The sequence below is a fragment of the Macrotis lagotis genome, chromosome 2 (genome assembly GCF_037893015.1).
Source record: "Macrotis lagotis isolate mMagLag1 chromosome 2, bilby.v1.9.chrom.fasta, whole genome shotgun sequence".
Lineage (NCBI taxonomy): Eukaryota > Metazoa > Chordata > Mammalia > Peramelemorphia > Peramelidae > Macrotis > Macrotis lagotis.
In genome coordinates this window covers 333,205,525-333,229,078 of record NC_133659.1, presented here as the reverse complement: position 1 = coordinate 333,229,078, position 23,554 = coordinate 333,205,525, and the positions used below count along the sequence as shown (strand labels likewise).

General features: G+C 48.0%; 1 protein-coding gene across 2 annotated transcripts in view; it reads left to right on the top strand.

Annotated features, from left to right (window-relative positions):
* SLC25A17 (solute carrier family 25 member 17) overlaps nucleotides 1-16,341 on the top strand; it is a 32,345-nt gene extending 16,004 nt beyond the window's left edge. Inside the window, exons 2-9 of one of the 2 annotated variants that reach the window (XM_074227006.1) lie at nucleotides 5,135-5,195; nucleotides 7,536-7,602; nucleotides 8,044-8,195; nucleotides 12,199-12,315; nucleotides 13,139-13,284; nucleotides 13,656-13,751; nucleotides 14,863-14,945; nucleotides 15,959-16,341. In XM_074227006.1, the coding sequence (XP_074083107.1) occupies nucleotides 5,135-5,195; nucleotides 7,536-7,602; nucleotides 8,044-8,195; nucleotides 12,199-12,315; nucleotides 13,139-13,284; nucleotides 13,656-13,751; nucleotides 14,863-14,945; nucleotides 15,959-16,106 (870 nt within the window). In that variant the 3' untranslated portion in view covers nucleotides 16,107-16,341. Of the gene's footprint in view, nucleotides 1-5,134; nucleotides 5,196-7,535; nucleotides 7,603-8,043; nucleotides 8,196-12,198; nucleotides 12,316-13,138; nucleotides 13,297-13,655; nucleotides 13,752-14,862; nucleotides 14,946-15,958 lie in introns of both variants that reach the window. The other variant, XM_074227005.1, reaches the window with a different exon arrangement.
* The last annotated feature ends 7,213 nt before the right edge of the window (nucleotides 16,342-23,554 follow it).

The window sequence follows — 23,554 nt, the reverse complement described above, 5'->3', positions numbered from 1 at the left end:
AATATTTGTTGAATTAATTTATACACCATTCGTCTCTCTTTAGGGCTGAGGCCAATAGCCTTAGCTTATGTTGCAAGTGATGATCACCCTGGGCTGACCCAGACTCGGTGCCCATCACTTTCATCTCTTCCTTTAAGCAGCTCCTTTGCCTATAGAAAGCTCAGACCTGAACTAGTGCCGTTAAAACAGAAGACAATCCCATCTCCAGCTCACCATCCCTGTTTGAAATGGTCTTTCTCAGTTTGTAATTAGAAACAGTTGCCGTAAGAAATAACCTTCTACTGGCGGTTCGGTCTACAAGTTCTACCCATACCTTTACACTAGTAAGTAAAAGAATCCGTTACAAAAAAAAGAAATCATGGGATTTTGGATTTAGAGGCAAAAAAAGTCATCTGGTCCAACCCATATGAGGAAACTGAGACCTGTATAAAGTGACTTTCCCAAGGGTACACAGCTAGGAAGTGACAGAGCCAGGATTTGAACCCAGCTCCTTGGACTCCAAACCACTTTTGTTTCCATTACACCACCTTGGCCTTTATTCCTATTGCTTGAAAAACCTTATTAATCTGTAGACTCATAAAGCTCCTTTTAAGAGGATCTTAACAATGGAGTAGAGAAGGTATCTTGATAAATGTGCATTGATTGTTGAGCATGGCATGAGTGGCAGGGACAAGAAGGAATCTCGAGTGTCGGGGACCTTGGAGTGGTGGGGACTATCTACCCCACCCAGACTAATGGCCGTTGGTGAATCAGGTGGTGACTGTATTTGTTGAGTATTAATAGAAAACTCACATACTCATCAAGACGGGTATTCCCTCCAGCAGTGCAGATTGTAGAATATCCATGCCTGTCAAGGGACCCTTCCTCCATTCCTCCTGACACCTTGATCCCTCACGAACCATTTTTTGATTGCCATGGGCCCAGTCTAGTTTCTGTTTCAATCAACCTTTGTTCATAATTCTTTTGTTCTATGTTGCCACTGCTCATACACCCACCATTGCCTTCTGGGTATACTCTTTTGTGTTCTCTGACTCAGACCATTCGTTAACACTGGTGGAATATTGGTGTTTTAAAAGATGGTTTTCTGTTTTTTGGAGAAACACTTTCTCTATTAAAGGAGTTTCGTAATTTCCCAAAGGCAATCCTACCCACTCTTTCCATTCACCAGATGGCGGGCTCAGGCTTGTTATCCTTTCCCAAGACAGTGATTGTTGGAGATAGACTACTGATGGATGAGCCCTCTTGGCTGTCCTGCCTTAGTAGTCAGAGCTGCCATTTATAGATGTTTACAGAATTTCCATCCATTACTGTACTATGTAGCTGAACCAACATTAAGTAACTAACAGTGTTTTGCTTGGGATTAGACTAGAAGGTAAACAAAAAACAGTCTGCCCTTCAAGGAGTTTTTATTCCAGTAAGTCAAATCCTTCTCTGGACTTGTGGTTCCTCCTCTCTAAAGAACATTAGGGGGCAGCTAGGTGGCAGCTAAGTGGCGTAGTGGATAAAGCACCGGCCCTGGAGTCAGGAGTACCTGGGTTCAAATCTGGTCTCAGACACTTAATAATTAACCTAGCCGTGTGGCCTTGGGCAAGCCACTTAACCCCATTTGCCTTGCAAAAACCTAAAAAAAAAAAAAAAAGAACATTAGGTTGGTTCCTGAGGTCCCTTTTAGCTCTAAATTGTGTGCTCTTACAAACTGACATGATTGGAGAGGAATTCTTAGTGATTGAGGAGGGTTGGGAAGGGTCAAGAAATAGAAACAGGGAGGGAGAGCATTTGAGTTATGGGCCACAGAGGAAATGGCCAGACTGGAGATGGAGGGTCTTAGGCATGAAACAGCCAGAAGGTCAGGGTCACTGGATCAGAGGAGGGGGAGAAATGTGAGGGAGGGTATAAGAAGACCATGAAGGGGAGGGTTTGAATACTAAACTGAGAACTTTAGATTTTCTCCTGAAGGTCATGGGGAGCCCCTAGAGAGAGGGAGGAAATATGGTATGATTCTCACTTTGAAACATCAGTGGAACAGCCTGGGATGGCTTTTCAGGACAGGACAGTGGCACCTTGTCATGGGCCTCCTGGCATCAGTCTTATCATTTGCAAAATGAGGAGCGGCACAAAGATCAGAGAATCTTCTGAGAAGGCCATAGATGTGTGGATGGAGCCCCAACCTATGATCCATTTACTGTACTTCTCTGGGCATCAGTGGCTTCTCTTGGAAAGGTCTTTCTTAGTTACCTTCAGTCTCCAGATGAAGGATCCCAGGAACTGTGTGACCTGGAGGAGTTGGTATTTGTGTGAATAAGTAAACAGATTGTCTCTGCTTCCTTGCCTAATTTTTGTTTGTGTTGGAAAGAGACTAGACGTTTCTGTGGGAGCAGATTGTGCAGCCTCATACTTAGCAATGTTTAAAAAAGGCTTGTTGGTTGCCTGCTTGGCTAAGTATGAAAGTAGACTATATGATTTGTGTGAGTATTCATGCCCAAACATACAGCCATCACATGTTCCCTTTTTGTAAATGAGCCCATGTTAAAACTCTGGTTTGAGGGCCATCGTGGATGGCAGACTCAGTTCTTGCATGAGAATTGAAATGGGGTTCTTCTGGCTGCTGGTTCTTAAAGCGGGGACACTTTATTGAAGAAAGGACAGAGAGTTCCAGCTAGGAATTTGCAGCTCGGAAATCTGCCAACTATTTCCTCATGACCTCTGTAGGGGAACCTGTTTTCAGATTTCTCATAAATAACTGGGTTCTTAAAAAGAAAAAGGTCATAGGCATTTTCTCTAAAGCATATTACTCTTGTCTAATCTCTAAAACTCAATTACAGTTGAATTAGCTTGGTTCACATTTTATGATTACAAAGCATCATGGTCTCATTTGAATTTCTTAATGACCTGGAGCATATATAAAGATTATAAGCATTATTTGATAAATGAAGAAACTTAAGAGCAAGTCTGTGGTCTCATTTGATCCCAGAAACAGCCCTGTAAGGCATTATCCTCATTCAACAAATGGAGTTTTCATAACATGGCTAAGATCAAGCAGAACCAGGGAGCTGTTAAGAATGGGCACCCCCCCCCCATCTTCTTCATCTGAATCCCAGACCCTTTGGTTCACACTTTACACGCCCTGAGAGAAGGTTAGCCTCTTTGCAGGATGGGCACACTTCTCCACTTCTCCGGCCCAGCTGCCCACACATGCCTGGGCCGGCCTTTCCTGTTTGTGGAAATGGTGGCATACAAACTTCTGTTGGGTTTTGGATCTCGAAATCCCAAGCTGGCACAATACAAATAAAGGTTTATTGAGTTGACATTACATTCAAGATTAAACTTGATGGTACATTTGACATTTTGGTAATATAGGAAGTCTGGTCACTGAAACTATTTATTTTTAAGGCCCCTTGTTCTGGCTTTTCTGGTAAGCCTTTTCTTTCACATTTCAGTCAAATTGGCTTGCCAGCTGTTCTCTGAACTTGATCTGCCACCTTTTGTCATCCTATAGTCATTCAGCCCATCCTCAACTCCTGGAATGTTCTTTCTTCTCCTCTCCATATGCCTCCTTTTCCTTTGAGGCCAGCTCAGGGATTACATCTTTGAGGAAGCCTTTTCAGATGTCCCCCAGTGAAAGTGGCATCTTTTTAAAATTTCTTTATGCCTCTTGGTCATATCTCTTCTTTACCCCATGGTGCATTATATTCTTCATATCTTTGTACATATCTCATTTCCTTGAACACAGAGACAGTCTTTTTTTTAAATCACTGTATCAGTACCTGGGGTAACTAGATATCCCAGTGAATAGAAAACCCAGAGTCAGAAAGACAGAAGAGTCAAGTACAAACTCAGCTACTTGTGTGACCCTGGGCAAGTCAATTCACCTTAAACCACTGGAGAAGAAAATGACAAACCATTCTAGTATCTTCATCATGGTAGAGTCGGATACGAATGAATGACTGAACATCCATCAGCACCTCACACAGAAGTAGTCTTTTTGATTGTTTTCTTGGGGAACATTTTATTCCTCATAAGCAGCTTTTGTGGGTTTTCTTTGCAACACTAATCAATAATTTAACAAAAATCTTAGACACCACTTGGCCAAGTTTATTATAGAAAATAATGTCGGATGATTACATTGTATAAACTGAATGGGGAAAGACTTGGATTTTAATCGTAGCTTTGCCATGTAGAGTGTATGCGTGTCTGCACAGTCTTTGGCTCGGGCTGTACTAGGGAAAGAGCAATTAGACTCACTGGGCTAGGCCCCTGGACTGGAAAGAGGCTTGATGGGGGGGGGTCACTCCCTAACAAGGAAAGCTGTTGTAAATCGGAAGGGGCTGGCATCTGGTTCCTCTGGGTCCCTGTAGAGAGACCATTTGCCCTTTGATGCAGCTTTCCCTCTCTGGGACTTGGTTTCCTCATCTGTAAAATGAGAGGGATGAGTCCCTAAGGCTCCATTCTGCTCTAAACTCTATAATCATGGGTTTTTCCTATTTGAGAAAGGCAAAAGAGAGCATATTGCTTGAATAAACAATGAGACTGTGAAAAGCTAAATTTCCCCTTCCATCTACTTCTGCCTGGAGCTTCTCTGAGTAGCAAGGAAAGGCTGACTATTTTTCCAGTGAAAATTGGTACATCTGGCTTGTTTCCCAACACCAGCTTTAGTACCTTCCCCAGGGGTCTCCTAGATTTACTCCAGCATTTCTAGAACCTGTTTTGATCAGCACATGATCCCAGATTCATTTTTGTTTCATCTGTGAACCTCTAAAACACTATGGAGGAAGCTAGGTGACACAGTGGATAGAGCACTGACCCTGGGAATCAGGAGTACCTGAATTCAAATCCAGCCTCAAACAGTTAATAATTACTTAACTGTGTGATCTTGGGCAAGTCATTTAACCCCATTGCCTTGCCAAAAAGCCAAACCACTGTGGAAATGTTATTATCAATGTTTTCTTCTCAGTAGAAATATGATATGAAGGAATAATTGCAGAGGTGTTCAGAGACTCCTCGAGACTGGGTTTTTAGGCTGGAGAGGCCAGCTAGTGGTGGCCACCCTGTCAATGAGGGAGACGTTCTGAGTCAGGTCAGGCAAGGGACTCCTCCTTGGGAAACTGTGAGCTAAATGTTATTTCCTCTTTTACAGGGAAGTGTGACTGCCATGACGGTGTTTTTCCCTTTGGACACTGCAAGGCTTCGACTTCAGGGTGAGTAAACCTCTCCTTTGGGTGAACGTGCTCTCGTTGGCATGATGGGCAGCAGCTGCCCACACACCCATCACAAAGGGGATGATGGACTCACTTGAGGGAGCTGCCGTCTTCCTTTTCTGCCAACTCCAGATGTTCGTTGTCAGGACTCTCTGCTAATGAGCTTGAAAAGACATTCTCAGGAAATTTATAGCTGAGACGACTTTTGGAACGGGAGAGCAGAAAGGGGAATGAGATTGCTTGGTTCTTCTCTATCACACAAGTACTAGGAACCTCCTGGGTCATTCAGGCCTACCCACAACTAAGCAGGAATTGGCACTGCAGTGTGCATCCCAGGGGCTGACTAGCCTCTTCTCAGGGACTTCTAGGAGCCAGATGTCAGCACCTTCTCCTTGTTAGGCTGAAATGGCCTCTCTCCAGCTCAGGGACCAAGCCCAGTGAGTCCAGTTGTTCTTCCTCAGTGTAGCCCAACACAAAGATCACTCTCTTAGTCCCCCTCAGTCTTCCTGGCTCTCTTTACTTCACATCCTCCTCATCCTCATGGTCCCAATACCCCTGTTTGTCAGTGTCCCCCAAAGTGGTGCCTAGGACTGAGACCATTCCTCTGGGGGCAGGGCTCTTTGCATTTCCCCCCTTTCCTCTCTTCCTCTCATTCTCTCACTTGCTTGCTTTCTTACATGAATGACTTTCGAATCTGTGAAAAATGTTTTGAAGCACATGCAGAAATACAAGATTACCAAGGGAATGCATCACTGATTCTTAGAGCAGAAGGTGGCAGTCAGCCTCCTATCTCTGAATCAATCCTCCCAGCCGGTGCTGGTTGGGAAATAAGTGAGTCCATGATGCCCTTTATTTTTCTCTTGTCATGTCTGAACTAACACCACCAGAAAACCTCTAGGAGTAAAATCAGTGTTGATTCTAGGGGGACACACCACTAAAGGAGACAAAAATGTGGAAGCCGCTCCACTGTCCTCCACTGGTCTGGATGTGGCTATAGATTTACTTCTGGGAAAACTCCCTAGAGCTGCCATCATCCCTGCCTTTCTTGGCCTTCACCCTTTCTTACAGATGCTAGAAGTCTGTCAAGACTTATGCTAAAGGGGCAGCTCGGTGTCATTGTGGATAGAGCACCAGCCCCAGAGTCAGGAGGACCTCAGATACCTGATGCTTATTAGCTGTGTGACCAAGTCACTTAAAACCCAATTGCCTTAAAAAACAAACAAACAAAAAGACTTATGTGAAAAAAAAGATATGACAATCGAGAACAATTTAGCTTAATCAGTTCTTGTCTTTAGTAAGCCCTTCCTTCCCCACAGTATTGCCACTTTCATTCTCAGAAAATTGATCAGTTTGTAGATTTGAATGCTTCCAAACTGACGACTCTGAAAAAAAGATGGAAAGCAGTTTGGAACTCTAGCCCCCAAATTCCCTAAATTACACGTGCCCTTTGACCCTTGGATATCACTGCTAGGTAGGCAAATAGCCTGAAGAGATTGGAGAAAGAAGGAAAAGACCCATATATCCCCCCAAATAATGGCAGCACTTTATGGTGTAGCCAAGAATAAACATGTTCTGTTAGTTACATAGACAACTGGGCATGCATGTGTACGTGCGGGGGTGTCAGATTGTCAGCCCCTCAAGCTTTTCCTTCATAAGGACTTTATAATTGCTTCTTGCTTGCTTGCTTGACAATCATTTGGGGAATGACAGAACAAATTATGATGTATGAATGGAATGGACAAGAAAGGATGAATGTAGAAAAACCTGGGGAAAATGCCTGCAGAGTGACAGGAGCAGAGCAGAACAAGAGTAACCGCAGTGACGACAGCACCATCAAGTGTCCTTCTCCCCCTTGGTGGTTCCTGGGACTTTTGGACCATCTGGCAAAGCCTTTGGCACCTTCCTCCGAATCATGTTTTTGAATACATGCAGTAAAAGATGTAGTATTTTATAGAAAACCAAATATAATGAAATAAAGATGTCATTTTCCACCATTCCCATACTCAGAACTCTTAAAATTTTGGGGGTCCTTGGACCTCAGGTTAAGAGCTCATGCTGATAAAGAAAACAACTGAAAACTTTAAGTAGCCTGATCAGTTCTCCATGGCTTCAGAAGATGGGTGATAGAGTGGGCTCCTCCCTGGAGACGCTCGATCCCTGTTCTCTCCCAGCTGCATCTGCCCACCCACCCCCTTCTGCTCAGGTCCATATCTAGAAGGGTCCAGTCAACACGTGGAGGACTTCCCGACTTTTATCTTGATATTGCGTGGGGGTGGGGGAACCCATGAGCGCATGCAAGTGGGGGGGGGGGTTCTTACAGTCTCTTCTTTGATCCGCTAGTTGACGAGAAGCGGAAATCCAAGAACACGCACATGGTGCTGATGGAGATCATAAAAGAGGAAGGCCTGTAAGTGCAAGATGGCCAGGCCCTGGGGTCCAGCCCAGAGAGGCTTCCTTGTGACCCCAGCTGCCCCTATCAAGTCTGACTTCCATTGGGTGGGGCTGAGCCTCCACAGAGGGTTCCTGGGCATGAGCTCTTCGCCAGTTATGTCTGGCAAGCTTCCGTGTTCTTATTCTAGCTAAAAACTAGCATCATTTGTTTGGGAAATAGCAATGTCAGCTTAGCCATCGGTTGTGGGGTCTGCCAGGGCGTCCCAGCCTGGGCAGTAAGGGTCCCTGAGGGAGGCAGAAGCCGCTGTCTTAGTGTAGGGAGCCTCTCTCTGCCCTCTGGCCCCACTTCTGAGCCCTCAGCCTCTTCTGGCTCAGGGATGGATGGGAGCGGGAGTGAGCCAGACTGGGCCCATTGGTGTGGTCTCCTTCCTGACATCATCTTTGTGTTCTCTCCTAGCCTGGCGCCATATCGAGGGTGGTTTCCAGTTATCTCCAGTCTCTGCTGCTCCAATTTTGTCTATTTCTACACTTTCAATAGCCTCAAAGCCATCTGGGTCAAAGGTCAACATTCGACCACTGGAAAGGACTTGGTGGTTGGATTTGTTGCAGGTAACCAGGGCTTTGGAGGGAAGTACATATGTATTAGATGTCAGTTGTTCTGTCCTGTATGTCCCTTAGGAGGATAGATTTTAGCACTAATTAGTGCTAAATGACCTAGTCAGCCCACTGCGGGCCAGGCCTCTGCAAAGCCCTGGGAAGACAAACACCAAAGACAGTTCCTATCCCCCCAGGAGCTCCCAGTCTAATGGGAAAGTAAGGCCCAGCTAGGTGAGGGAGGTGGGGTCTGCACAGGAAGGGCCTTTGGGTGATGTCTCAGTGGGTCTTTTGTTCTCAGACATTTTCTCCTCTGCTCCACTTTTCACGACACCCCTGGAAACTGTTAGGATTAATCTCCCCAGTCTCAAAGCAGAGTCAGGGCCTCCTTTTGGTTAGTGTAGGTAAAGGCCACAGGGACCTCAAGGGGCCCCTCCCCCCATCTCAATGACTGTGCTTCATTTTATGAGGGGTGGCCAAAAAAAAACAGAAGATGAGCCACATGAAGACCCTCAAGAAGTTCCCAGAGCCCTTGGCCTAGAGTCAGGAAGATTCTAGATATGATCCTAGACACTGACTAGCTCTGTGTCTCTGGGCAAGTCACGTAACTCCAGTGTCCTCTCCAAAAAAAAGAAAAAATAACATTGGCTCAGACTAGTCTGAGGAAAAGGGACATCCGAATAGAGGATTGCCCTTTTCTGCCTAAAGATGGCCAAGTTTTCCCTGGGAAAGTACTTTCCCATCATCCCTCAGGGGTACAGTACCTAGTGATCTTTACAGCAATGTCCAGTTTCAGAAGCTCAAGAGAAAATGACAGATCCAGAATCCTGTTTCTATTATGCTTAATCTGTGGGTGTTGAATGGGATAGAAAGGCACCGTTCAGGGCCTCCCCCAGATCTCTCAGCTTCTCCCCACGTTGCTGAGGTCTTGCTCGGCCCCTTTCTCCTCCTCCCTGTCTCTGTATTCTTTGTTCTTCCTTGGGCACTTCAGATCATCATGTGTGGAGCTGAGCCGTGGACGCCCTTTGTTATCTGGCCAGGGCTGTGCCTTCTCCTGTGGGCATTGGGGAACCCGAGGGGTGGGAAGTCTATGGTGGAGATTATCAACCACCTTGCCTTGCCATGTTGACCTCATCTGACCTTTCCACTGTGAGACTGGACTTCCCAGGGGCCCAGCTCCGTGGCTTCTGTGCCGTGAGGTCCCAGCATCCTGGGGCCTCATCAAGGCCACCCGATCCAACAGCTTCATTTTACAACAGCGCAAACCGAAGAGTGTGGTGAGGGGGTGGACTTGTTGAAGTTGAAGTCTCTGCTTTGCTTTGGGCTTTTTTATTTCTCATAATAATTTGTTTGGGTTTTTTGAATCTTATTGCCAATATATTCTGAAAGTAATTAGAGAAAATGTTGCTTTTCCTCCTGGGAGACTTGTCATGGTATAATAAGTAAGCATTGTTGTCTCCAAAGAACAGGAGAAACTCTCAGCCGTTGTTGTTCAACTCTGAATTCAACTTGGCACTATATTCCTTGATATTGTGTTGGTGCCTCAGACCCTCAGCCTTCAGCCTTCTGGAGATGAATGTAGAATCAGAACTTTCTAGAAGCTAGAAGGGGTAGCTCCCTTCTGGTGCTGCCCGGGCTGGGCTCATTGCCAGCCGACCCCGAGGACACAGGTCTGCTGCCTCAGGCTGGGATCTGGAGGCCTGTCCACACTGTACTTCAGGGCCTGTGCTGCCCACCTTTCCCATGATTCCTTCCCCATCACTAGGCAAGCTTCAGGCAGATAAGTCAGCCTGTGGGCAGGATTCCAGAGCCAGTGAGCTCTGCTGTCATCTGTGGGGTGCCCTCTCTTCTGTTGCTTTCCCAGCTTCCGCTCCCATTGGTGGACTGAGAATGGTTGCCTCATCCCTTTGGGGTGCTCAGGGTAACCCCGAGTTGCTGAGAGGTGGCACCTGGGCCTATGGCTCCCAAGCCCCCACCGGTGTGCCCCCAACCAGTCTACTGGAGTTCCTTAGTTTTGGGGGTATTTGTTAAAGAGGTTAGAGCCTTTGGGATAGCCCATTCCCTCTGAAAGTCTGGGACCTGCAAGTCCATCCAGAAGCCAGGGCAATGTGGGGGTGCTTAGAGCACACATGGCCTGCCAGATGCTACCAGAAGTTCCTTTCATGGCAGTCCTTCCCCCATCAGTCTCACTTTCTGTGGGGCTCCTTCTAGAACCCTGAGCCATCTTTCCTCAGGGTGACCATTTAACCTTGGATACCGTTTCTGGCTCTGTGAGAAGTCAAGACACTCTGATCTTTGAAGTTTGGGAGCGGGGCAGCCCCAAGTTATTGGCTTGGTTGTTGAGGGATTGATGGAGTGGAGGAGTCTGGTCGTTTCACGGTCCTTTGGGGTGGGGTGGATCTCCAGCCTTAGATTCATAGTGACTTTCTGTTAAAAAAATCAGTATGTTGGTTCCTTCCCCTGACCAAGAATTGAACCCTCTCTTGTAGCCAATGCAGCTCTTCCTTTAACAGTGTATACAGTGTGCTGACCCCTCAGCCCCCCACCTCTCTTCTGAGGGAGGTATATTTTCATTAGCTTTTATTTCTCCAGGAATGTACCATCCACTACTCAGCCTCTGCTGGCCAGACTATGTTCTGGACATATGGTGAAACCTAATTCAGTCTGTGTAGACATGGGAGGCTGTTGGACCAGAATGTCCCATATGTTGTCTCCTGAGGCCCGGATGAGAGACAGAGGGAGAGACTGCCCTGTCTTCTCAGGAAGCCTTTCTGCAGCACCCCAGGCCCAAAGACGCCTGTCCTTCAGGAGTTTCCCATCTGTGGGGGATGGTGTGTGCACACATCTCTGAGGTAGCTGAGGCAGAGTTGCTATAGCAACAGATCATCCCTCTTCTGATGCTTGAGCCTCTCCCAAGACAGCTGGGCCTTAGCCACGCCACCCTTGATGCCCAGCCTTGAAGGTGACCGGGCCGGCCAGAGCAAAGCTGGCCATGATGGGCCAGGGGACTTTGTTGGCATTTTCATTTGTCAGGAAATGCCCTTGGGGCCTGGGTCAGTAGCCTCCATTTGGCAGTTCTGGGGAGTGGGAGAGGAGACAGAAGTTGAGTCTGCAGGGGGTCCCTGGGACCTTCTTTGAAGAAACTACTCCCTGTGCACCTGCTTGGAGATTCCTAAATCCCAATGTTATGGATCCTGGGGCTTTCAGGGGGCCTGCCTCCTTCCTGGGCCCTAGTCAACATCATTTTCCTTTTGTTAATTATTTCAGGACTGTCCTTTAAAAGAATATGTTAAAGTCTCCAGATGATAACTGTTTTTAAAAAGAGAAGCCTCCCTGTGTTGTTCCGGTACCAAGCCTCCCTGTAGGACCCAGGTCCCTGTCCCTCCTGAATCTTGTAAGGAGCAAGCGGAGGGTGCTGCTTGTGAACGCTCTCCCCAACCCACTGCTTGCTGCCTGCCAGTCTGAATGGACCTGAGAATGTGTGGGAGGGGGCTTCTCCCCACCACGTCCTCGCTCTGTCTCACCGTGTCTCCCCTTTGTCTCGATGGACGCCCCACTCCAATCAGGGACGTAGAGTGTGAAGGCATCACTCTTACCCATCTTCCAATTCCTCATTTGGAAAGTGAAGGAGTTTTGTCTCTGAACCCCCCCCCCATCAAGATGCCAGATGGCATCCTGGGCAGCAGCATCTAGAGCTGTGTGGCTGCTGCTGTGCCACCTGAGGAACAGGGGGTTGTTTTCATGGCCAGAGATGGTACTATTAATTGTTCCTTCTCTGTTTCTGTCTCTGCATGTGTCTGTATCCCTGTGTCTCTCTGTCTCTCTCTCTGTGTCTCTCTGTCTCCCACCAACCACGTTCCCTCCTAATTGCTTCTAACAGTAGAGGCTTGTGTGGCCCTCCAGCCCAGCCCCGAGAAGCCCAGGCACTGCTTTGCCGTTGGTCTCTGTCCCTTATGGAAGAAGAGGCAGAGAAGCAACCCTTCCCTTAGTCCTGCTTCTGCTTCCTTTCTCGACCCAGGTGTAGTGAATGTGCTCCTGACCACACCTCTGTGGGTGGTGAACACGCGGCTGAAGCTCCAGGGGGCCAAGTTTAGAAATGAAGATATCGTGCCCACCAACTACAAGGGCATCTTCGGTGAGTGCCTTCCAGGGGACCTCTTTCTGCTCCAAGTGGGATGCTTTTTTGGACTTGGATCTTGATGCCCATTGTTTTGATGATCCTGCCTTGGGGGTATCTGGCTGCCCTTCTTGTTCTCCAAGTCCCTGAGTATTTGCCAGACCTCTGCCAAGGGCTTGGCTCTTTGCCCTGGAATTGTGCTGAAATGGAGTACACTTGCCCTGTGTGGGAAGGGGTACCAGCTGAGCATTCTGGGTTGGGAAATGGCAGCCACTGGGTGGCGTCTCTGTGACAGGGTTTACCAGCCCCTGCATATCCACTGAAGCTTCAGGGATAAGAATGGGGCCTGTGATTTTCCATAGTAGAAAGAGAGCCCAGGTGAGGAAATGCCCTCTCCGGTGCAGGTCAGCACCTTCCCTGAACCTCAGAGCTTTGATTGGAGGCAAGATGTGTCCGGGGTCACATAGCCAGTGGACGTCAGAAGAAGGACTGGATTCTGGGTCTTCTGGTCTCCAAGGCCAATTCATCCCATGGGCACACACAACCTCTGGTTACTGTCTCTCGGGTGCATTTGGGCCTTTCTGAAAACCTGGTCCCTGTGATGCTGGATAGGTGCTGCTCTGCTCAGGAGGCCCTCACCCCTTTGCCCCTTTGGTTCTTCAGCTTTTTTATTTTAGTTTTTGCAAGGCAAGGGGGTTAAGTGGCTTGCCCAAGGCCACATGGCTAGGTAATTATTAGGTGTGAAGCTGGATTTGAACTCAGGTCCTCCTGACTCCAGAGTGGGTGCTCTATCCACTGTGCCACCTAGCTGCCCCTCTTCAGCTTCTTTTCTCCTCCTCAGATGCTTTCCACCAAATCATGCGAGACGAAGGGATCCTGGCTCTGTGGAATGGCACACTTCCCTCCCTCCTTCTGGTCTTCAACCCGGCCATCCAGTTCATGTTTTATGAGGGGCTCAAGAGGCAGCTCTTGAAGAGACGGGCACAGGTACGAGCACAGGTAGGGGCTGCCTGTGGGAGCCTGGTCTCCCAGAAAGTTCTTCTCCCTCTGAAGTGGAGGGCAAGGACACTCTAGCTCCTGGCCCTTCTGAGCAGTGGCATGGGTCTCTGGACCCTGGTCCTTTGGCCAGTGATGTGGGGGCTCTGGGTCCTGGTCTTTGTGACCAGTGGTGGTGAGGGCTCTGGGTACTGGACCTTATGGCCAGTGGTTTGGGAGCTCTGGGCCCTAGTCCTTATGGCCAGTGATGGGGAGCTTCAGGCTCTTGTCCTTGTGACCAATGGTATGGGGGCTCTGGGCCCTGGTCCTTGTGGCCAATGACGTGGGGACTCAACTCTTGTTTTCTTCCCTCTGCTGGTCAGCTTTCTTCTTTGGATGTCTTTGTCATTGGGGCCATTGCCAAGGCCATTGCCACCACAGTCACCTATCCGATGCAGACAGTGCAGTCCATTCTGAGGGTGAGTAGGGGTCTGTGGGCCAGGGCAGCCCTGGGGAGCGGAGGCTCACCATGCTTCGGCTGCAGGGGTTAAGGCCTCACTGTTTGATGTGAGCTGCTGAGAATGCCAGAAGGCTTTGTCTTCCATGTTCCAGTGTCCTACGAGAAGCTTACACATTCTAATGGAAACACGACCACAGTATCCAAATAATCACATCGAAAACAAATCACAGTGGGGGGGTGGGGAACACCAGGAAAGGATGGAAAAGAAGGTGAAGGGTGAAATGGACTGTTGGAATAGGCCAGAACTTCAAAGGTTTTGTACAAATTAAATCAGGGCAATTAAAATAAGAAGGGAAACAATTAAATGGGGGAAAAAACTAGGTGAGACAGGAGTCAGAGGCAAATCACCATCCCTCCCACTTCTCCCCAGAAGCTCCAAAGGGCAGCTCTGCCTGAGGAGGGGAGCAACGGGACAGAACCTGGGCCCTCGCTCATTTGCACTCCTCTCTGAGGACTCCTCATTGGGCAGTTCCTGTTGGATTAGTTACAACCTTGCTTTGGGCCATTTCTTGAGATGTTGGACTTCAAAAACCCCAAATTTAGAAGACTCAAATTGGAACTCCTTCTTGATTATACATAGCTTTCAGAGTGGCCACTTGGTTGAAATGTTTGTGCTTGATCATGGACCTCCTTGATGGCTCTTGGGGGCCTGGACTTCTCTTCAGCCTGGTGATGTTTGCCAGGAGCTCCACCTAAGACCTTTTCTCGGGGATAGGTAGTGTTCTGAGTTATGTTTGGCCATATCTGGGTCAGTGGAGGGAAGACTGCTAGGGCTCATGGACACTGGCAAAATGGAAGCCTTCAGTCCAGAAAGTGGAAGCGGATGGGCACACTCGCATGATTGGTTGTCCAGCTCTCAGCTGGGTCTGGTGAGACACTTTCTCCTAGCTTTCTCTGACCTGCTTTACTGAGGTGAGGCCTTTCAGGATGGGTGGCAAGCCCGGCACAAATATCTTCAGTCCAGCTTGTTTCCACTGGGGATTTCCCCAGTTCCTCTCTCTGCAGACAATTAAGCTGAGTGAAGCTCAAAAAATAACTGCATGGGGGTCTCTCTCTGCTTCCTTTTCCAGTTTGGACGTCACAGGCTGAACCCTGAAAACAGAACATTAGGTAGCCTTCGGAATGTTCTTTACCTTCTTCATCAGCGAGTGAGGTGAGTCCTTCCCTTCCCTTCCTGGTCCTCTCCTATAGCTGGGGGATCTCTGCCAGCATGTTTAGGCACCAGAAATGTACTTCATGAACCCTTGGCTTTTCTGTTCATTTGCAAACTCAAAATTTATTATTAAATAAAACAGGCTTAAATTCAGGACCCCCATCCAAAAACAATCTGTGTGAGTTGTCCTATCTCACTGTGAAATCTCTGCTGCTCTCCCAGGCAGGCCTTCTTGTCCTGGCTCCTCCTGGAGGGTGAGGGCAGGAATGGAGGGGCTGCATGAGGAAGCCTCGCATGAGGCATTCATTCATCTGGCCTTCCTCAGCCTCACCAAGCCGGATGGGGATCGAATGATGCCAGCTCTCCACCTAGGACCCTTTTCCTTTTCTGTTGACTCATTGGGGGCCGTTTCTCAGTGAAATAAGTAGACAGAATAGTTAGAGGTAGTATGGATTCACCAAGGCCACGTGCTTTGTCCCAGGACACACAAGGAAGCAGCCCAGCTTGGGGTGTGGTGGCCATCCTGTCCTACCCATGGCCGAAGGCCGCAGGGCCCCCACCCCACCCCATGTGCTGAGTCACTTCACAAATGGCCTGACTCTTCACCTCTGGATTCTGCTGCTGGCCTTGCCCCGGGTTGGGTTGCATGGTCCCCAGAGGGACTGGGGAGGTGAGATAGAAGTTTGTTCTGCAGAAGTTTCATCCCATTTCAGCTGCTTTTTTGGAGCTGGAGAGGGCAGTGCTTCCCCCCCCCCCCCTTTTTGCAAGGCAGTGGGGTTAAGTGACTTGCCTAAAGTCACAGCTAGGTAATTATTAAGTGTCTGAGGCTGGATTTGAATTCTGGTCCTCCTGAGTCTAGGATCAGTGCTCTGTCCATTGTGTCACCTAGTTTCCCCCTGAGCACAGTGCTTTTGGCATCAGTATGTCCCTCCAGTTCTGCCCTGGGGATGCCATGCTGCCATGCAGTCTGCCCCACCTCTGCTCAGAACCATGCCCACTCTATTTCTTCCTAGGCGTTTTGGAGTAATGGGGCTTTACAAAGGTCTGGAGGCCAAGCTGCTGCAGACCGTGCTCACGGCCGCCCTCATGTTCTTGGTCTACGAGAAGCTGACTGCTGCCACCTTCACAGTCATGGGACTGAAGAGTGGACGCAAGCACTGAGAGGCAGCCCGCCAGTGGAAGGGGCCAGGAGGAAGGTCGAGGATGGGGTCTCCTTCTCCATGGACGGGGAGTTGGATGACAAGACCCTCCCCTGATGCCTGCCACCCTCCATCCCCAACTCCCGAAGCAGCCAAGCAGACACGTGGACAGAGGCCCACCAGACTGCTGCAGGTTTTTATCATAGTTGATTTGATTTTTGTGGACTTCATTAAAAATCTGCAAATGAAAACAGTAATTTCTTACAAGAGTTCGATGGTTTCTTTCAAGGGGTGGCAACGCGGTCCCCTGGGCTCTAGCCTTTCTTCCTCATTTCGTGCTTCAAGTTCCTGACTCTGCTCTTTCCATGACTTTGTCACCAGTCTCTGGGACAGTCCTCTGCTATTGCTACACCCGCCGTGGCCGTGATCACAGCTGCCTCGCATCCCCCAGCCTCTTGACCTTGACCGGGCCCTTGTCGATGTTCTGCTCTAACCCCACAGTCATTCCTCTTGTGCTCTTTGCTTCTCTCAGTTCCCAGAGAACCCACCCTTGGGGGGAAGACCTGGACCTGCACCCCAGTCTACTCGGGGATCTCCCAAATGAGGAAAGCCCTCTTTCCAGTGTGGGTCCACACCTCTGTAGCCTGTTTGGTTTGGAGGCTGCTCGGAGCTCCTAGCTTCCGCAGGTTCCCACTGCTGACCTGTGTCAGAGCTCCAGACCAGCTCTCCCAGACCCGTTCCAGTCCAGGCAGCTGGGTGTGATGTGGCGTCCGTGGAGCCTTCCCTATTGGAGACAGAGCCTTTAGGGCTTTATGGGACATATTTATTTGGCACTTTATGTTTTCTAATAAAGTCTTATCAAACATTGTGTGCAGACTGATCCCTGGGAGAGAGAGAACACTAAGACACAATCCTGCCTTCTGGAGCCTGATAATTTGGTCAGGAAGAGATGCCTGCCTGAGCAGCAAAGACCCAGGAAGGAGACCACAGGATGTGTCCAGAACGTGGTTCAGATGAGGCTGACTAGAGAGGGCTGCACTGGGCTGCGGAGGGTCTCCTTTACATGCCGGAGAGATTCAGGCAGCCCTGAGAAGTGTGGCCTGAAGAGAGTAGAGGTGGGGGCCTCTGGGAAAGTGATTGTAGTCCAGGGGCAACCACGGGGTGCTTTGCCCCTTGCCATCCACCAAGGAATTCCAGGCAGCCTGGGTTGGCCCCTTCAGTCAGTCTGGAAACATTGGCACAGGGCTCGCCTCCAAAATCTATCTAGAATCAAAAGCCCTTCTGGCTTGTGGGGTCTAAGTTCATCGAAGCCCCATGTTGGGGCTCTTCTAATTGGCTGCTAGAGCAAAGGAAGGCTTGAGCTCCACCTGTTGGATAGGTCTGTGGGATCATAGAGCTGAAAGGGCCCTTAGCGGAATGGTCTTCTCCTTAGTGGGATGCCTGCCATTGTACAGACGAGGAAACTGAGGCCCAAGGTCACCCAGGTGGCAAGTTCAGTCATGGCCCACTCTCCATGACCTTGCAGAGATACTGGAGTGGTTTGCCTCCTAAAAAAACCCTTATTTTATAGATAAGGAAACTGAGGTAAACAGGGTAACACAGCTAGGAACGATCTGAGGCCAGATCTGAATTCGAGAAGATGAGGCTTCTGCATAGGGTGCCCCCGAGTAGCCCTGGGTGGTGATAGCCTAGGTCTGGGGCCCACGGCCTCCGGCTCCCAGCAGCTGTTGTTGCCTTGGTTTCAACCCTGAAACCAGAGGCTCCTTCATGACCCTGGATCCCTTGGGAGTGGGCCTCTGCCTGACCCCCCCCCCCCCGACCATTTCTGAGACCTTGCTCTGGCCCTCTCTCCAGTCGCAGAAGCGGCCGGCTTCTTTCAGAGCAGCTTCACCTCGCTCTAAGAGCCAGGGGAAAGGGTGATTAAAGCATCCCAGAGTTCTGAGAAGAGGGGACCCCCTACAGCAGCCCCATTGGCTCCCAGCTTGCTGCATTAAGGCTGGGCTTTCCCCTGGCGATGAGGCCAGTGAAGCATCCCGAATCACTAAGCAGCAGATTCTCAGTGGTGGGGGGCCCCAGATTCTGGCACTCGGCAGAGGCGCCTCCTGTTTTCATGTTTATGTTCCCAGGACATGGCCAGTGTGTTCTGATTATGTGTTCTGATCATTTCTGATAAGCCAGTGACCCTCAGTGGGAGTTAGCCGGAGAATAATGAGGCCACCAGTGGGCCCCAGTGTTTGGCTTCAGTCTGGGGGTGGAAATTTTTCTCTTTCTCTCTTCTTTGGTTCCTATGGTAATTGGAACAGAAGTGATTATCAAACTAAGAATGGTCTCACAATTATTAAATCTTCCGGAAAATCACAATTAGGTAAAATTAGCCATCTCGAACGAAGCAAAAACACCAGTTCCCCACCAGTGATGAAAGGAAACGCCCTCCCTCACTTCCTATTGTTTACCTAAAACAGACTTAATTTTTCACTTCTGATGAAACCAAAATATATGAAAGGTGGTGGTAGTGTTAGTCTTCCTTTCTTCTCTCCTCTGAAGCTTTCCTTCATTTCTTCTGTCTTTCCCCTGCCTTTGTCTCTCATTTTCCTTCCTCTCTTTCTTTTCTCCCTCCCTTCTTTCCTTCTCTCTCTCTCTCTCTCTCTCTCTCTCTCTCTCTCTCTCTCTCTCTCTCTCTCTTTCTCTCTCTCTCTTTCTCTCTCTCTCTCTCTCTCTCTCTCTCTCTCTCTCTCTCTCTCTCTCTCTCTCTCTGTCTCTCTCTCTGTCTCTCTCTCTCTCTCTCTCTCTCTCTCTCTCTCTCTCTCTCTCTCTCTCTCTCTCTCTCTCTTCCTTTCCTCCCCCTAGGCCTCAAATAACATCCTTCAAGGCTTTCCTAGGGCTGATGATGTTTGGTCTGAGTTGTGGGAAAGGTCTCCTGAAGCATACACCATTTTGGAATCAAGCTATTAGGCCGCTGGGTTGGACCCAGCTCCTCCCAAATCCCTTGTTCCCTGCATAGGATTCCTCTGCTCTTTGTTCTGCCTTTTTATTTTTTTTTTAATCAGGGGTGAGATTTCCACGATCTCTTCAAGGAATGGCTGATCCAGAGAGGACGGCTGAGTTTGGCAAGGTGTGGGCTAGAATCAGTAATGAGATGTGGGAGCACGTTGGAGCCGGCATGTCCCTGATCGGAGGCGACAGAAGCAATTTCCTCCAGGCTCTATCTGGTGACAGAAGTCTCCCCCGAAGAGAGGATTGATAGCCTTGGAAACCACAGCATCACTAGATGGAAACTTCTCCCTAGGTTCACTCCCTGTTTCCCTCAGAGATTTGGTCTCTGTAGAAGGTATCCTAATCTGTTCACTTTGAAAGGGAGAAAATAATGTTACCAGGAACAATCTCAGGAGGAATTGGAAACTGGGCTTCTGTCCCTGGGCCATCAGGAACAGCCCCTCCTGGGTATCAAGTTTGTACCGAAAGAGAGCTAAGAGCCCAGGCTTGGGGCCTTGGAGAAGGCCGAGGTGATACGGATCCAGGTTTTCCTTTCAGCCTTGGCACATGATGCTATCCTAGCATTCCCATATCTTTCTGATGTATTGAGGGAGATCACACCTAAAGGAGGGTGCAAGAACAGAACTATCGGTTCTTGGTGGGTTCAAAGGTCAAAATGAGTAGGGGATCAGGAGAGCTCCAAAAGGGGTGGGGATGGGGGGGATCAGCTTCCAGCTGACAGGGAACAATATGTACCCCAAGGGAATTAGACAAGAGGGTTAATGAGGGAAGGAAAAGGCCCCTCCCTGGTCCCCCTTACTGGCATCTTTGAGTCATCTGTTAGGCTAGGGCAGGGGACCAATCTGGATTTGATAAGTAACAGGAGAAATTGGTACAAAAACAGAACAAGGGGAATGAGTGTTCAGTGAGGAATGATTGTCCTAGGAGACACCTAATAGATGTTTCATGAGTCAGCCGTGAGCTGGTGATTAAGCATCAATTTAATTTGATGAATGCGTCAGAGTCAACCCCACATAGCCATAGGGAACCGACTTGGGGGCCAGGAAGAGCCAGATTGGGGTCTTATCTCTGACCCATCCTGGCTGTGGGTGGCTGCCAGGCAACTCTCCGAGACCAGAAGAACAGAACTCTGCGTTACCCAGAGTTTCCAGACAGCTGTGAAATGGTCACTTGAGACAAGATGGGTCAAAGGCAAAAATGGAACCAATCCTGCCCTCCAGCCCCTTCTGTTCTGAGACTATCATGGGACAAGTCATTGGGGTGGGTTCTAAGCCTAGTTCGGGGTCAAGCTGTTCTCTGGCCATTGTATTCCCCAGGATTCTTGTCTCCAGGCTTCCTAGGGCCTCCTCTTTGTCTGCAACCACTCTTCCAGATGACTTCTTCCCAGAACTCTTTCGCGCTCATTCCAAGAGGAATATTTGCTGTTTTGCCTGCTTGTGCTTGCCTTTGGGGGCTACTTATGTCTCTGTCTCTAATTTGGGGGAGTAAAATCTTCCCGCTTCCCAGTGACTTCTGTGACTTGTGTTAACAGTTTATTCCCTACAAGAGTTGCTCAGAGATAGCCATGGATGTGAGAGTACACTGAATAGTTGAGCCTCATGTAGGCTCTTCCACACCCATAGTCCCCTAGCTCTGCCAAGAAGCTTGGAGACATCTCTTTTCTTCAGTTGGTTTTGTTGTTATGGTTTCTCAGTATTCCATTTCAGCAATTTCTTTTTCAAAATTTTTTTATTTATTTAAGGCAATAGGGTTAAGTGACTTCCCCAAGGTCACACAACTAGGTCATTATTAAGTGTCTGAGGGCAGATTTGAACTCAGGTCCTCCTGACTTCAGGGTTGGTGTTCTATCCATTGTGCCACCTAGCTGCCCCCATTTCAGCAATTTCTTGGGATCTTCTCCAACCTAATAGCTGAGTTGAAGAAGTTTGGTTAAAAGGAGAAAAATGTGATTAAAAAAAAAGTCAGTGGGTTCTCCCCAGGTCTTGGAGGCCTTCAGAGGGTTTCAGGAAGAGCAAATTTGCTGATGACCTTCCCCTTTTGTGACCTGAGACTTCCTTGGGATCCCCAACACCTAATGATCTGCCTAACATACAGGAAGCACTTAATAATTTCTAATGACAAAGGCAGCTAGATGGTGCAGTGGATAGAGCACTGGCCCTGGAGTCAGGAGGACCTGAGTCCAAATCCAGCCTCACACACTTAATAATTGCCTAGCTGTGTGACCTTGGGCAAGTCACTTTAACTCCATTGTGTTAAAAAAAAACAAAAAAAATTGCTATTGATCAAAAAAATAATACAGTACTAATCGCCTACTCTAGCTCTAGCCCCTGTATTACTTCCCCTCAATATTACCTGTTTTAAAATCCATACTTTTTATTTATTAAATATTTCCCAATATTAAAACACTTTTTAACATTCATTTTATTTTTTTATTAATTTTTTTGGGGTTTTTTTGGTAAGGCAATGGGGCTAAGTGACTTGCCCAAGGTCACACAGCTAGGTAATTATTAAGTGTCTGAGGTTGGATTTGAACTCAGGTCCTCCTGACTCCAGGGCCAGTGCTCTATCCACTGTGCCACCTAGCTGCCCCTTCACATTATTTTTTTAAAAAAAAGTTCAGTTCCAAATTTTCTCCTCCCTCCACTCCTTCCCCATCCTTTAGAAAGAAAGTAATGTTGCATCATTTTTTTTTTTGTTTTGTGTTTTAGGGGGTTTTTTGCAAGGCAAATAGGGTTAAGTGGCTAGCCCAAGGCCACACAGCTAGGTAATTATTAAGTGTCTGAGACTAGATTTGAACCCAGGTACTCCTGACTCCAGGGCCGGTGCTTTATCCACTGCGCCACCTAGCCGCCCCAATGTTGCATCAATTATCCACTACTGCCTATTAATATAGGAGATCTATAGAGGTCAGGTTTAAAAAGGATAAAATATAAAAATTTCAATTTTATAATATTATTATTTTGTTATAACAGAAATATAATTTCTATCGCCCCTTCTAAGAGCCCAAGCACACTGCTAAATTCTTTACAAATGTTCTCATTTGATCCTTCTAGCTACCCAGGGAGGGAGGTACTGTTCCTGTCTTCATTTAACAGTTGAGGAAACTGAGACAGACTAAGGTTAAGTAATTTGTTCAGGATCATAAAGCTAAGAAGTATCTACAGTCAAATTTGAACTCAAGTCTTCTGACCTCTAGGCCCAGCATTCTATGCACTGCACCAGCTAGCTAGGGAAGAACCAAACAGCCAGATATCATAGGATCCAAGTTCTAGAACTGAATGGGACCTAAGTGGCCATGGAGTCTACCCCTCTCCTTTTACAAAAGAAGAAACCGAGGTCCTTGGAGGTTAAGTGGTTGGCCAAAAGTCCCATGGGCAATAGGTGTCAGAGGCAGGGGCTGAGCCCAGGCCCCCGACTCATATTCTTTCCATGGGATCATCATTCCTTCCTTTTCCAATGAATCTGTGACCCCCTTGCCTTGGGTGTGGAGTCTCTCCTTGTTGTGGCTGGAGGGCCTGGGTTGGAATCTTGGCCCTCCTGTTTAAGACCTGCATGACCTTGGCAAGAGGAAAGGGAAAAAATAATACAGCTTACTAGTTGCCACAAATGCTGCTAAGCCCTTAGAAGGATTATCTCATTTGATCCTCACAAGCCTGGGCAGTAGGTACTATTATCATCTTCATTTGACAGTTGGGTAAACTGAGTCAGACAGCAGTCACGTGACTTCTTCAGGGTCCCACAACTAGTAAGTATCTGAGGCAGGACTTGAACTCAGGTCTTCCTGTGCTTTGTGTCCTCTAGCACCACCTGGAACCTTGGGTAAGTCACTTCCCCCCCCTTTTGAGTCTCAGTTTCTTACTCTTGTCATATGACAAGGTTGAACCAGAATCAAGGGTCTTTAATCTGGGATCTGTGAACTTTCTTTAAAAATATATTTTGTTAACTAATTCTATATCATTGGTTTTCATTGTTGCCCTATATATTTTACTTTATGCACCCTAATACCTGACTTGGCATCATCAGATGGGGTCCAGGACCCAAATGAGATGCAGAACCCTGGATCTACCAATGAACTGTCAGCTGTATTGGTAAGACAGAGACAAATGAAAATAGAATTTCCGGGGCCTGCAGTTTTAGTGTCCATGGACACTAATATCAGCTACTATTTATAAAAAGCTTTCAAATTTGCAAAAAAACAACATGCCTTATCTCATTTTGCAACCAGGGACATGGCAGCCAGGGACATTTTCCAGCCAGGGACATTCATTGCAATTTCAAGAGTGACTCTGGGGGAGCTGGGCCCTCAGATCAGTGATGCTTCTTTGGAATGAATGAACCTTGGGGATTGCAACATGTACATTGGGTCACTTAGACAGATAATAGTGGGCCTGCAGGAGCATCTGTATTATTATGAGTCATTATTTTATTTTATTTATTTTATTTTCCCCCCCAGTTACATGCAAAAACAACTTTCAA